The 15,023-nt window shown below is 39.2% G+C and overlaps 1 protein-coding gene across 21 annotated transcripts in view; it reads right to left on the bottom strand.

The window, feature by feature from the left end:
- The window catches only part of LOC117207819 (CUGBP Elav-like family member 2), a 354,083-nt gene that overhangs the window by 283,567 nt on the left and 55,493 nt on the right, over positions 1–15,023 (bottom strand). For 20 of the 21 annotated variants that reach the window (XM_033448419.1, XM_033448421.1, XM_033448417.1 and 17 more), the window contains one exon: positions 12,227–12,905. In XM_033448419.1, coding sequence (XP_033304310.1) covers positions 12,227–12,432 — 206 coding nt within the window. In that variant the 5' untranslated portion in view covers positions 12,433–12,905. Of the gene's footprint in view, positions 1–12,226; positions 12,906–13,690; positions 13,780–15,023 lie in introns of those variants that run through there. The other variant, XM_033448422.1, reaches the window with a different exon arrangement.

Here is a 15,023-nt window from a genome sequence, read left to right as displayed (position 1 = left end):
AATATTTTCTCGTTAGTTTGATGGATAGCTTCGATTGAGTTAACCGTGTATTGTGTCGCTACTATTGTCACGCCGTTATTTTCGACGCGTCCAACGAAAACGAACCCTAACGTCCGAGCTCGACCATTGTTTTAAACATTTTTTGTCGGCTTTCTCGTCGAATGGCTCGGTTATCCCGATAGATAAAGCGACGGTACGAACTGGTTGAGCCTGATAAAGCTAATGATTTACGCACAACAGACCAAACCGGACCTCTCTTCCATTTTCACGTTCGGGCGAAACTAACTGTGCTCAAAACGGGATACTGAATTTACGGCTTGATAGATATTACGCAACTGTTTGTGTTCTTACTAACGATGCCAATTTCGCGTGAGAATCGCGTCGGTAAAACACGTTTCAAGCGGCGGAAATATATGCGATTTGACTCGTCATCGGAGCGTACGACTGTTGAAAATATTTCGTAAGATTTCGAGATTACTTGCTTCGAAAACAGAAAAATTAACGATCGAAATTACTCGATGTAAATATTCGTTTATAAAGAGAGCACGTTTTTAAGCGCGCGCGTTTTTCAGCGGATACTCTATAACCTGTAATACATCGTGCGATAGCACTGTGACTCTATGGCCGAGACACACACGATCCACGCTGCGATGAACGTGTTGAAAAACCTAGTATCTGAAATCGAAAGCATTTGAAAACATCGCTGGTAGAAAGGCTGCTACCCACGTTTCGGTCATCGTGGCGCGATAAACCGACATGCAAACACCCAGCCGGGGACCTTTTTAATTAACAAGTCCTTTCGTAAAATCAACACCGCCGGATTCCCAGGGTATCGCGTTCTTCGCTTCCAGCGAACGGATAAAAACAGACGATGAAAACAATAACAACGAGAAAATTAAGAGGACAGGACGAGGGCAGAGAGAGAAGGTAAGGGGTTTGGGAAGTGGATCGCGGAGAATCGCACAGGCTGGAAAGAAGGTAAAAGAACGAATTGGAGTGGCACGGTGGAAGGTCTGCCGCCGTGCTATGCCGCATCGCACCGGCTGGAACATGTACGTGTAGGTAGGTATGTACATTTGCAAAGCCGACGCGACGTTTCTGAAAGAGAAGCGCGAAACTGTGCTGTGTTCTGCGAGCACGCCTCTCTCCTCTTCCTTTGTTACGTTATTTATTCGTTTAATTAACTCTCCATCTTTCCAATAAACTTGCCTACGAGACTGCTTTGTAAGTTCAACAGATTTTAACGCCATTCGGACACGCGACACTGTCGGAATTAAAACTGACCGCTCCTACCTTCGACCTTCTAACAACGCATTTATTAACCCTCTGTCGACCGTGACTGGATTTATTTTCACCTTCGTTGTCAACAGCTTTCCCGATCTCGCTCACTCGTAATAATCTCCTCGTCGTAATTCTCTATATTACTTCGACTACTTTTCAACAGAAGTATCTTTTCGTCCCTATTTAGATTTAGTATTTTAATTCGTGTAATTTTGAATAGGAAGAATGAAATGAAACTGTTTTTCAGGTGTTAATGAATCCTTCGCAGAAGAAATTAAGCTTCTCCGGTGATATTTTCAACTCTATCCCCAACGTTATCCCCTTCCCTTAGTCTATTTCCACTGGTTTATCAAAAACAATTAATAACCGACTATAACGGCGAATTATTTTTCTCTTTGATCCTCGTGTACGGTTCTCTCGAGTTTACACAAAGTTTAGCAGATAAATCGGATTCCCATACACTATGGCGCATCGCCACCCCCTACAGAGCTCACTCTCTCTCTCTCCCTCTCTCTCTCTCTCTCTCTCTCTCTCTAGTTCATCACGATCTCATAGCTAAATCGTTGGCGCCGGAGGTGATGATTAACCCGAAGTAAACAACCGCCCAATAACATGCTAATGCGAGCGGGTAGCCAGGTCAGGCGGAGGAGGAGATGGCGACTGGCAGAGAGACAGCGAAAGCTCGGGAATCGAAAATGAAATTTGATGCAGATCGCGTCGGGATCTGCGCTTCTCCACAGTACCGTGGCATTATTAATCGACTGGGAGAGATCTGTCTATCACAGTTTCACGTCAGTCGAATGATTTCGATGAAACAGCATGGAAAGTAAACTATTATTAACATTAAAATATTTTTGCCGTTTACGAATCTTGCTGAAATCGTCCACGAAAATTTTTATGTTTCCATAAAAAATGATACTTTACAAAGATTTCATTCATCTCGAAAGAGATTATTTGGCGAATGAGGGTTCGTTAGAAAGTTAACCGAACGAAATTTCGATGAATCACGCTATAAGCCAGCCGGCAAGAAATTAGGGCGCATGATTAAACAGTGGTGAAAATAACGGATCAAAACACCATCAATTTAGGAGTCAACGACAAGTCCGATGAGTCGATCACTCATGATTACCAGTCACAGAAACGATATATTATTATGCGTAACCATGATAGGGGTGGAAAAGTTTCGGCGACGATGCATCATGTACGAAACGTCCGCGTTATCGTTAATCATGATGCATTAGACACTGCTAATAATGATTTCTCATGTCGTCGCTCCGTTCGTTAAGCTTCACGGATAACGAAATATTTTTAGTAGTTTTCGGTTGTTTGATAATCGATTAGTGAGAAAATTCACCGCATCGCGAATAATACGTTTTAACCGCTTTCGTTTAAGTGGAACTTATGAATTTTGTTACATTATAAAAATATGACACACGGATTAAAGAGTCAAAAAAAAAAAATGTTGCCTTCCTGTAATCAACGGTAATAATAATTGTTAAACCTATTTGATATATCGTAATATCATAATCATATTTACATTTATGTACAACTAGTAATTTAGAAAGTGGAAAACGATATTTATCAGTATTTGTTAATTGGTACGCAAATTATTTGATATTACGCTTTAGAACGTGCAAACATAATTAATATACGCGTTAAAATAATTTATGAGTAATATAGCGGAGAGTATGTGCTAATTTTAAGAAGGATCGATAGCATATGTTACGTGTTTCCAAGGTATAAGACCACGTATGCTTTCTCTAGGTTACGTGATATATGTACACGTACACATTTATAGTATCGAAACATTTATTCATACGATACGTGGTATATGTATGAATATACATATAAGATTGCAGTTTTCAGTACTAACAGAAACGCCAAGAGACAATCATGTTCACTATATATCGAAACACGTCATATTTTACGAAAAAAAAAAGAAAAAAGATACAATTAATTATCGTCACTCGTTTCGTTTCGATACGTTTTATGTCAATGGATAAAAAGCGTTGATTAAATCAACCTATTTCCAAGAAACTAATTATGCGAGAAATCATGATAGAAGTGGGAAATACAGGCTGAAACCAATTATAATAGGAACAGAGATAATCGTCGAGTAGATAAGAACGTTATAAACAGAAAAAACGACGTATCTGTAATTATATCGATCGTTTTTCACCGGGACCTAGATATTAAACACAAGTTACGTGGCAAGTAACTTTGAACAGATACGAAGAAAGACAGGACAAAGTTAATTAGTGCTTGCTTGTGTGGCAGAAAATATATGTCGAGCCTAAATCTTATTCTTCTTACCGTTCTCTTGGTAACGCAATATTTCTATTCCGAAATAGTAAAATCTTTTTTTGAACGGTTTTCATTTTTGCCCATTATACTTTTCCTCGCGATCGTCTTAAACGATATCTGCCAGAAATCTAATTTACAGAAATTAACTTACAACACGCACGCATCGATGCATCGTTGCCTATCTTGAAATCTTTGAAAATTCGAAGCCCGATGTTTTTTATTTTATTTTTCGAGCATCCAATAGAAAACGATTGACGACGTAAGTACGCGAGTCACTCTGTCTCTAAAGAAAGGGAACAGAGCTATGGATTAATTGAGCAAGAAAAATTCGTAGGGAGAGGAATGACGGCGATGTTCGACTATAATCACCCTTTCGCAAAGACCTCCCCCGGCTGTTTGCAAAAGGGTCCTTGGTGTAAACAACGAGCGCGAGACAGGAGGCCGCGACAAAATACGGTGGACGTAGGAAGTAGGTCGTTGGGACGAGCAACTTTTCCTTTCTCCTTGCAAGGGATATGTGCGCGGTTTAGTATTCGTACAACTCCTTGTAACAACGGGGATGTCGCTTTACGTTCAGAACAAATTTAGAAACCGCAGCATTGGGGAATGGTCACAAACAATATCGCGTTGGAATGTCATCGTCCTCTGTCATTGCAATAAGCGCGTATGGTGTTTCATTTTATCGCATAAATGAATGACCTACAGAGGGTGGTTGAATTGTAGCAACTAAAAGTATAAAACCGAGAAAATCCAAGGTAGTCGGTGGAATTTTTTAAGGAAATGTCTTTACGAGAAAGCGTTGGTAACCTTTAAGTTGTCGTTTCCAGGATTCCTGCACTGTTTTTCCAACGATAATGGAAAAACCGCAATGAGGTAGGTTTAATTGTCCTACATTTGTAAATAGGATTTTTAAACTTCTAGAATAAACCTCTCCCACCCACAACCCACAATCACCCGCACTCACAACCTAGCTGCATTGCTAACGAATTTCTGCGCGTTTTAAAGATAACGCAGGAAATATTTAAAAATACACGCAAGAAACCAACTTAGTATCTGTGCACACACAGAGCAACGAGTATAAATGGACAAACAATGTACCATTTAGATCATAAGTTGCTCGATACTTGCTGTTCGTCAAAATTTTGTGCAAAATCTAAAAACTCCTATGCGTTTAAAATGATCGATAAGACGAAGAATTCCAAGTAAAATGAAATTCTCTGTGTTGTAGCGTTAATAAGCATCGACATAATTTTCCAGTTGGAAACTTTATCTACGAAACAACGTAAATATCGCAGATTAGGTTGGTAGTTGCCTGGCGCGCGCGCCCGCGCGATATCGATCCGTTTCTGGTTTCCGTTTAATATCATTCGCATATACGCAGCGTGAGCACGGGAAGCCCATGCAGACGCGTCAGTTATTCGATTTTATGTAGCCACGATGACGATGACAACGGCGATAGCGATGGTACTAGGAATGCGTTACGAGTCATATTACTGCGCTCCTAGACTGAGCACTGAGCATTCATCAGCGGTTGTGTTACTTCGCGGTCGCTTTATAGATCTAACAAATTGCGCTAATACGAATGTCTCACGCTCACTTCTGTCTCTTCTCTTTGTCGAGTCGTTCCGCATCGCGATACCACGTGCTCGTTCCTCAAAGAATTACCGTCGACAGGTTACTATAGACCCGTTAAAAGCGTTTTCATTGGCCAGTTAACCGCGTAGAAACTCACGAATTAACGAACGAAGCAACAATTCCATTAAGCGCCTAAATAAATTCGCACGTGCGATCTTTTTGTTGCAGCGCAACGATACATTGTGTTTCACGAAAGTATTCACTTAACACAGAATTCCTTTATGGGTATATTACGTACATTGTACGAAACATCCTCAAATTTCCTTACCACTGCAGCGACACACGACTATCGTGATTATAATAGTGAAATTTGAAACCAACCCGAAATCCGAAATTGCATATAAAAGTTACGGGATATTTATTGCGAACATACACTTGGCGAAACGTTGGTATACAGCGTGAATAGTAGTCTGAAACATACAACGAGATGGTCTCGCTAAATATCGTGGCTTATTATTTCGTAACTGGCACGTTCTCCGCACTTGATGTCACTTGATTACTTTTTTCGGGACGTATAATGTAGCGAATAATTGAATTCGAATACTTTGGTGATTTTTGCAAAGTTATTTTTAGATCTGTTTCAAATTTCACTAACATAAGCAATACAGCAACGACAGTCGTGTCTCGTTACAATGCTAATGAGATTTCAAAATGTTTTCTGTAATTTGTATATGTATATGTGAAACACTTCACCTTTCGATGGCAGAATTGTATTTTTGCCTCGTGGTTTGATTAATTTTTTAAATATGACGATTAATCCATATGGGCAAACACGCCCAGGTTAGATATCATGAAACTGTAAATTACCTAAAAATAATAATCAAGAAATAGTCGAAACAACAATGCAATTTATTAAAAACCTCCCTACATGAATGGAACGCTGTTGCACAATAGAGGCAGAATTTAAATTAAAACACAAACACTTTACTACGTGTACGAGTATAAAAATGAATTGTTGAAAGAAGAAATAAAGAACGAGTAATAATCTAATTTGCGTTGCTGGACCAGGACAAAACAATTAGCACAGACGTTCGTTTGAAACAGTTGTGAAGCTTAAGCGAAGAATTAATTAAATAACAAGCAGCTTTCGTTGCGACCCAATAATTTTAGATTATATCTCAAACAACAAAGACGTTTTAAATCATCATCGTATCTCTGTGCATTGCATTATCAAAACAAAAATATTAATACAAAACAAGATATTTAAAAAAAAAACAACTATACTATTACGTAAAACAAAAGAAAAATTTGTTTAAATACTATAAATATAAATAAAAAGCACTCTGCTATCAATCGAAAGGCATTCGCCTCAAACGTTGCTGGCTAATGTCTATTTTTCTTATCCTCTCGAACGAATCATCCAGTAGAGTCCCTCTGCGAAATCGCAATAAACTTTCCAAAGTCTTTGCTCATTCTGTCTCTTTCTCTCTAAATCTCACCACAAAATCTTCGATTATGAACCAACAACACTTTCGTGGGCCAGCAGCCAAGCCGCGTTCTCATTTCTCAAGTGTTGGACGTGCCGTCTCGATCGTGGCAGGAAAAGCTGCTAGAGCCTGTTACACCACCGTATCCTCTCAACATTCACCCTCTGCAGCCCTCACGTACACGCATGTACGAGACACACGTGCTAGATACAAGGCAGAGTGTCAGCTCAAAAAGAAAAAGGATCACTCGAGCGTGTTGGATGTTATTGTCGTTGCCAGTATAAGTAGCAATACGAAAGAAACGAGAAAACACGTGGGGGAAAAGCGGGCAAACGAGCAGGAGGGATCATCGCTGGCACATGCAGCACGCGACGACGATACAATTTGGAGCTTTGCACCAGAGACATGTGACAATATCACGACTACGTGGTACGTGCTCGGTGTGGAGGACACCGCACAACGCTTATATGCCTCCCTTGCGACCATCACGGAACGTGGTTCAACTCCCACACGGACAGCCGTACACATCCGTAAATAGGGAACCTGTGGAAGAAGTCGATAGTGGAACGAGCAAAGAAGATGGTCCGAGGTTACAGATAGGCGCGTATTTTCTACGATCTTTCGCATTTGGATTTGTCGGATTTGTCAGATTTCTTAGGCGGTATCGTTCCAGATACTTAGTTTAGTCTTTCTCTGCCAGATTACCGACGACGAGCCTCGAGTTTCATTGTTTCTCCTTATTTTCTGCCAGAATATTTCCTATACTTTTCTTTTCTTTCCATTTTTTTTCACTTGAAGTACGTATATGTATGTTGCTTCATTTTTATTCGTTTCATACCAGATTAATTTAACCTTCCATTTATAGCTGCTATACTCTTTTTTGAGTGATTAATTTCAAAAGTGCAGGTTTCGCGTTTGACGCGGAATTCTACTTATCTCTGAGAAAACAACGATAACGATAAAAAACTAATCCTCGATTACATAGAGCAAGCTTTCGAATCAATTTCGCAAATAAACGTAATCGTAAAGTACAAGTTGGCCATTATATATCCATGGTACGTATACGGAGTTCGGTAGAAACGAATACACGTTTGAAAAATGATTCTATAGGCTTTTCCCTTCCCAGATTGCTTTCCTTGCGTCAGTAATAGAAGTTTCTAGCGTCGAAACGTATATATCGATAAGATAACGCGGTGAGTAAATACGATCTAAAAATCTTAAAGTGTCGTGAGTATAAAATAGAATTATTATTACTATAAAAAATTAGAAACGGTTATCTCATAAATTAAATAAATTATCAGGAAATGGTGGTCATTTTTTTTTTATAAATCGAACGTTTCCGTCGATTTTGCTTATCTACGATCAATTAAAAATGAATGGGACGTGATTTTGCAAAAGCATACGCATATACATATCTCATACATACATACATTAAATATTGTTTTAACGTTAGCATCGTATTTCTCACAAATGCGTTCCTTTAACGTAATTCCTTCATAACTCATTTCTGCATTTTCATGACACAGTAAATGGTACTTTGTCTTTCGTTTTATGCTCTTTTAAGCCTTTCCATAAAATTCCCAAGCAATTGGGGCAGCCACTTAATTAGACTAGTGATCTGCGTGCTCTCAACCCGTCTTAATCAACTAAAATAGACCATAGTTTAAAGGATCAAAATGAAAAATTCTACTTTACGACGCTTAGCTCAAAACCTACGCTTAAACCATTAAGGACTAACGTTACGTTAACGCAATATTTTATTTATAACTTTTTCGTTACACAATTCATTACCGACTATTATTTTTTTAATATTGTTTTCATAAGAAAGGACTTCAAAGAGAATTTCAATTCGTTTCGAAGACGATAAAAAATTATTTGAAGCGCGACTCTAGCTAATTAAAACAAAAATATTACATGATTATCCGAAAGGAACGTTGGAAATCTACAACAAACACAATTTTCTCAACTTGCAGAGTGGCAACGCTACTTCACGGACAAATAAAGATTCTTATCGATATGACTCCAGACTCGTCACGATGCGATAAACTCGACTTGCGAAGACGCTGTTCGTGTTAACAAATATTTACGTAATTCACGAGACGGGACGGAACTATGGTTACACCAGCGCAATTTCGTCTCAACTACAACGAAAAGATAGAAATCCGTACTTGTCGACAAGTGGAAATTAATTTCGGTGTAGTTTCCCGATACGAGTAAAGCATTCGAATCTAGATAGGAGAACCCTCGCACGACCTTTAGGGTCCTTTAGTGACCCTTTTGTTAAGCGAATTCCTCCCCGGAGCCGTACATATCACTTAACCCTTGCATCTATCGAGCTCCCTACACGCGTTAAACGCCTCTTTGCAGAACTTATGCGCTCGATCCAAGCAACTCGCCACAGACCACCAACGCTGCCTAACACTTCCCATAATTAACTACTCGTTGCGGCTGTATCTTATTATTCTATGAGCAGCCGAGCTAGCGCAAGTTCCGAGCCCGGCTGCTATTAAGCATTAAGCAAGATTTACGTGACGACTTAATACAACGTCTTCGCGTAACCCGTAATCGAACGTGATCCAGTGTATCGTGGCTGGTGTGTGTTTGCTAGTGCGATTACTAACCAACTTGCCTGATTTTTTATGTTAAATTCCTAACGCGATAGAATTTCAATTATTCGAATATTATGGCGCGAAAATGAATTCGATACGCGCGAAACTGTCGATGGTTCGCATGTTACAAAACGCATTAACTATGTCAAAAAATGGAAAAATATCGCATTCGTTTAGGGGTATAATATGAGGGAAATTTATTTTTTGTTGTTGCGATTTTTGTTGAGACTTTGGCTACGACTGCTTTTAAATTATCTTTCCTTTTCTTTTTTTTTTTTGTACATTGAGTAGACTATTTAAGTTAAGTATTTAAAAATTTGGAGAATGATGATAGTACGGTTGCGAAAGTTCTTAGATAATTTTATTTCGACAGTATCGATGAAAAGAGTATTTTAAACGCGAAATAATAATTTTTTTATAACAAGCATCAGGTACAAGTATATGCCAGCAAATTTAAACTGTTAGTTAATTTATACATCTGATTATTTCAATTCATGGCTATGATAATTGTAGCGTGACAAAAATCTGTTCCCAAATTATGTAACGGCAGGAAAACCGTTGCACGGAAAAACTGAATGATTTTAATCCTTTAACGATGCTATACATAAAACACCTAACACCCACAACACGTTTCAGAAATTCGGAAATCCGGAAAATGCGACCGAAAAGAGGGCGAAAGTCTCGGATCGCGAGACGACTTAATTTCATCGTGCGCTACCGGCAGAATCCTTCCGCCCGCGAACAACTGAATTCCCTCAGAATTCTCCGAGTCCTTGGACCAGGAATTCCGCCCTTCGAATATCGCATTTTATGTTAGCCGGGTGCATATTTTAGAAGCATTTACTCCGCGAGGGCTGGATAAGAGAGATCTTTGTACAAAGGTGAGAACAGGCGCGAAGAGGGTCGAAAGAGAGACGGAGATTCGCTCGTGGAGAACGATGTCGGGACTATGCTCTTGCCCTCTCTCGTATCCAGGAATGTCGCCGAGTTATTTTAGGCTTCTATTCCCTTCTCCGCGAACGCTATTCGCGCGAGCCACGTTTACGCGACGTAACGAAATAACGAAGAAGGGCACGCCGACGTATCGGGTCCCGCGCCTGCTCGCTGTACCCTTACGCCTGACAACCAAAGAAACACCCTTCTCAACTTTGCACCTTTTGCACGGTTCTTTCGCGACGAGTCGACGAATGATGTTTCGCAATGACGGAAGATGCGCATACTACTGTACGAGATAAACCGCATCCGCTCTTACCGTCGCGTTTGACTGTAACGTGTATCTGTACAATGCTAACCTATCATTTGCTGAAACTACATTGTCACGTTCACAATTGTAATGATTAAATTAAAACGATAAATTGACGTGAATCGATTGAATCGATATGATTCGAAAAAGAGGAATTGTTGAACTTAAAGATTGAAATATAAGACTCTGAGTTGGTCATATTTTACGATTATTCTCATTAAGGATTCGAGATTCCGAAGCATTTAAAAAATAAGATTACTTCTGTAAGGAAAATTTACGCTATTTGGAAATTGAATCTTTTAACGTTACAATTTTTTTCTCGAATCAGCTTTATTACTCGAGTAAAAGAAGTATACATATTAATTAATAAATATTATCAATATGGAATCTATTCGTTTATTTATTTGTGCGACTTAAAGCATAAAAACAGTCAGAAGAAAGATCGCTTAATTAATTTAAGAAACACCGCTCCAATTTACAGAATCTACGTAACGCATCGTCGCAGCTGCTATTATTCACTTGGCTTTTTCTCAAGGAGGAGGCCACTCGCATCGTGTATTCCCGGAGGACAACCTTTCCATTAAGCGAAGTATCTTACTCTCTGCTTTTGCAAATAACACGATGATGGAAAAAAGTAGCGGGTGTAGACGGGAAGTGGCCCGTAACGAGCATTAAATTGCATTTTCATTGTTATCGCGACATTGCTCGCCGTAATTTAACTAGCACGGCACCATGAGTTTTGATTTTCTTATCTTGTTTATCGAATAAGCTCAACTACTCGAACCTCTTGTTTTTCGCATGCAATTACATCGCACAAGAAATAAAGCTGGTATTATCATATTTCTTCGTCTCTTTGCACGATCCATTACGCAATTCTGTCGTTCAAAAATCTACATTTCGTATTACGTTACAGTAGCGCAGTTGAATTATTAAAGATGAAAATACAACCTTTCTCAAGCTACGTTAAAATTATCGATATGATTTGTATATTCAATTTAATAAGTTTCAAGAAACATCCTCTGATATTTCAAGTATTCGAAACGTATGATAGAAAAAAATAAGATTCCATGTAATATTTCGGGATCGCGATAAAATATTTTCGACTTTTCCTTTCTCAAATTCCTTTACTTTTACACTTTTGCAACTTTTAACTTTTTAGCTCGAGAATTCGACAGAGTACATTCTGCTAAATTGTCTCCATACTCGCCAAGCGTTCTACGAAGTTCGAAAATTTTGTAGAATTGGGCAAGTTTGAAAAATTCATTTTCATAAAAGGTCGTTTCAAATAAATTGTCACTCTTCCATAAAGAACGAAATGACAGAAAAGTGATTTCGTGACTGTGTCACTCTCTTTACCCCACTTTTTCCCACCCAACCAATTAATTGTTTCCTATCGCGAGCGCATAGATACGTCTCTTTGATGCAGTTTCGTTCTCTCTGGCAAACTTGTTCCATTCAGAATTTTTCGTATCTTTTGCACCTAATTGTAACGTATAACTAGAAGATGACCCAAAAAAATGATTAGGGACAGGTGTATTTATAACGAACCATTCGACTCGCGTTAAAACTTCCAAATTGAATTGAAATTCAAGTGTATAAGAGATTCTTTCACCTAGATATAACGATTGAAAAATTAATACAACACACTCATTCCTACACATATGTGTATATTCGCTTATGCTATATATACAATATACATGTATAAAGAGAAAAAGTATCAAACTTACGTGTTTTCCTTTTGGTCGCCGTTGCTCGACTGTGACGACGGCGACGGCTGCTGCGCCTGTTGCTTCGAGTACGGATGATGATGATGCACGACGTTGTTGTTGTTGTTGTTGTTGTTGTGCATGTGCACTTTGTTTGCGTTGCTGTCGGTTGGCGAGCCCGGCGAGATCTTACCCGCCAGAGCATTCAAAGATTGAAGCATTTTCATAGGAATCCTCCTTGCGACCGGTTCTCGGTGCCTCCCTCCCTCAGCCTCGTTTATCCTTGAGGAAGACAGGATTACTCGACGTTTCCGGTTTGAAGGTATCAACCCTCAAACACTAACTACTACACACGTGCGAATCAACCACCGGATTATGGATATACAAACGGAACTTTCATCAAGAAAACACACTTTTTCTACTCCTCTTTTTCTTTATTCGAACAATTCCACCGAATCATCAATTGTACGGTCACGAATTATTTCTCTTTTTTTTTTTTTTTTTTTTTTTTGAATATTAGACACAGAAAGCATACACTGTTCACGAGATACGGTTGCACTGATACAGACACCAATCTGTCTCTAGGGAAATCTGTTCAATGTTACTACTGCAGACTTTTGGCGTAACTTTGGCGACGTTTAACGTTCGATACGAAGCTGTCGAATAATCCCAGCTATCGACCACGCGGACCCTCGATTGGCTATACGAACAGAAATAAAAACAGAAAGTAGTTATATTATTCGAGCGTTTTGCTTCGAAATGAATAATCGCGCCACGTATATGTATTTTCAAAAGCATTGCTTCGTTTACGTAGGATGAATACGAAACTCTCACAGGTTTATCGTTTCGAAGAAGAAATACATAAAATTTAACGATGACATAATGATACGATTTAACGTTTATACAGATTTCTACGTTTACTCTACGGTTTCAAAATCACTCATGCCGCGGACAGAGTCATAGAGAATATTGTTAAGTCAGTACAAAAGTTTTATTCGTTTTGTCTTTCGTCACCGTCGAATTGGTGACCCAGATCTACGTTTGTTCAGATAATTGGAAAATTTCGATAGCAAACGACCTAAATGATAGACAAGTCTCTGAGAATCTAAATAAACTTTCACAATAATACACACATTCGTATTGATTGTGTGAAAATCGAACCATAAAGATAACTTTTGTTAACAAAGAACGTGTTATCGTTTTATCTAGACATTCGCCACGTTAAACGAGCAAGTACCGAAGTCTTCGTAGATCTTAAAACGAAATTTGAAATGTTACGAATATTTGTAATATCCAGCTTCAATTTATCCCACATGTACCTACGTATCTAAAAAGTCACGTTACTTTGAAACCTAATGGTTCTTCGACAGCAAGTAGGGCTACTGCACTGGCCTAACACTTTCATCGTCATAGACTAAATCACTTCACCTACAATTATTTCCACGCATATATATTTCGTTGCTAGGGATTTACAGACGCGAATACCTCATTTCGTTCCTAAGTAACTCGCAGCGAAGTGGTCATAAAGAAGGCCCATGTTTCTTCCAAAGGAGGATACCCTTTACGAAGATAACGTAACAGCGTGAAACCACCCACGAATCTAGGAAGAACACGGAGAAAACGAATAAAATTGGAGTAACGCAGACAGTTGGAACGCGTACGTGGGACACCTTTTGCGCGAAACGACCTTGCAACGAGTCAATTAAAAGTTTAAGTTTAATTAGAAACTCGGCTCGTATACAGGCCGCACCACCGCGAACCACCATAGAGTCACGACTCGATCTCCCTTAACGTGCTCTTCGTTCGCTATTTTCTACATCTTTCCAAGATCGCGACTTTCGCTTCGCTGCTCCTGTGAGTTGCCTCTGTCTTGGTTTCCAGCTCTGTTGCTTTCAGATACAGAGCTTTGTTCAATAACACGGAATGTCTTCGAATGTAAGAACTTTCGACTAATTTGAAATGTGATAGGAAATATGATTTTCCGAGTAAAGAAATTAGACTAGATTTTCCGATTCTATGCTGTCAAAGCGATAATTTACAGTCGCGATTAACTTATAATTCAAAAGGACCAACATTGAATCTTCCTCAAGATGAACTTTACCATTAAAAAAATCGCTATCGCTATCGCTCATACTTTGAAAGACACTCTATGTACGGGCTGCACTTTTATCTTGGTCTGGAAGCTCGGGTCAAGTCACCGTAAGACGGACGTATTTACCGGAAGCAAAAGCGTTAAAAAATGGGACAGAGACAAGAAACTGCGATGTTGCCTGTTCGCTCGACGATCTGCAGCTTCTTCGGGGATTTTCGGGCGGCTCGAGTGTCCCTTTGTTTCGAACGTAGGTATCGTGCTCGAAGCTTCGCGTTCGAAGACGCTTGGGAAGCACCTAGGAAAGCTTCCGCCCGTTATTTACCGACAACACGATGAAACCGAACGAAACGACGCCCAAGCGTAATGAGCGCACTGGCAAGGAACGAAAAGCATCTGAACGAACGTCCAAGTCCGATTTCGCTTCAGTTACGGTAAACTGTATTCCAAGAAACGCTTAAAACGCTTTGACCAGTTGTTTGTTATCCGCTTTTATATATGGGTAAACGTAAGTGACTCGAGGACGTTGAACGTCGTAATCTGGAGGAAGACGAATCGAAAAGAAGCGACGAAAAAGAAACATAATCCCAGGAAACGTGTTAAATTCTGAAGAGACTGATGCTTTTAGTGAAGGAAGTGATTATAAATAACCTTATTAATATAATATTGTCATAAAAGAGGATGGAAATGAAATCATGAAATACTATTTAAATTTTAACTAAATTCGAC

Source organism: Bombus bifarius, unplaced genomic scaffold (assembly GCF_011952205.1).
Source record: "Bombus bifarius isolate JDL3187 unplaced genomic scaffold, Bbif_JDL3187 scf7180000008046, whole genome shotgun sequence".
In the NCBI taxonomy this organism is placed as follows: Eukaryota; Metazoa; Arthropoda; class Insecta; order Hymenoptera; family Apidae; genus Bombus; species Bombus bifarius.
The sequence above is the reverse complement of the archived record's forward strand: the minus strand, read 5'-3'. Positions and strand labels throughout refer to the sequence as shown.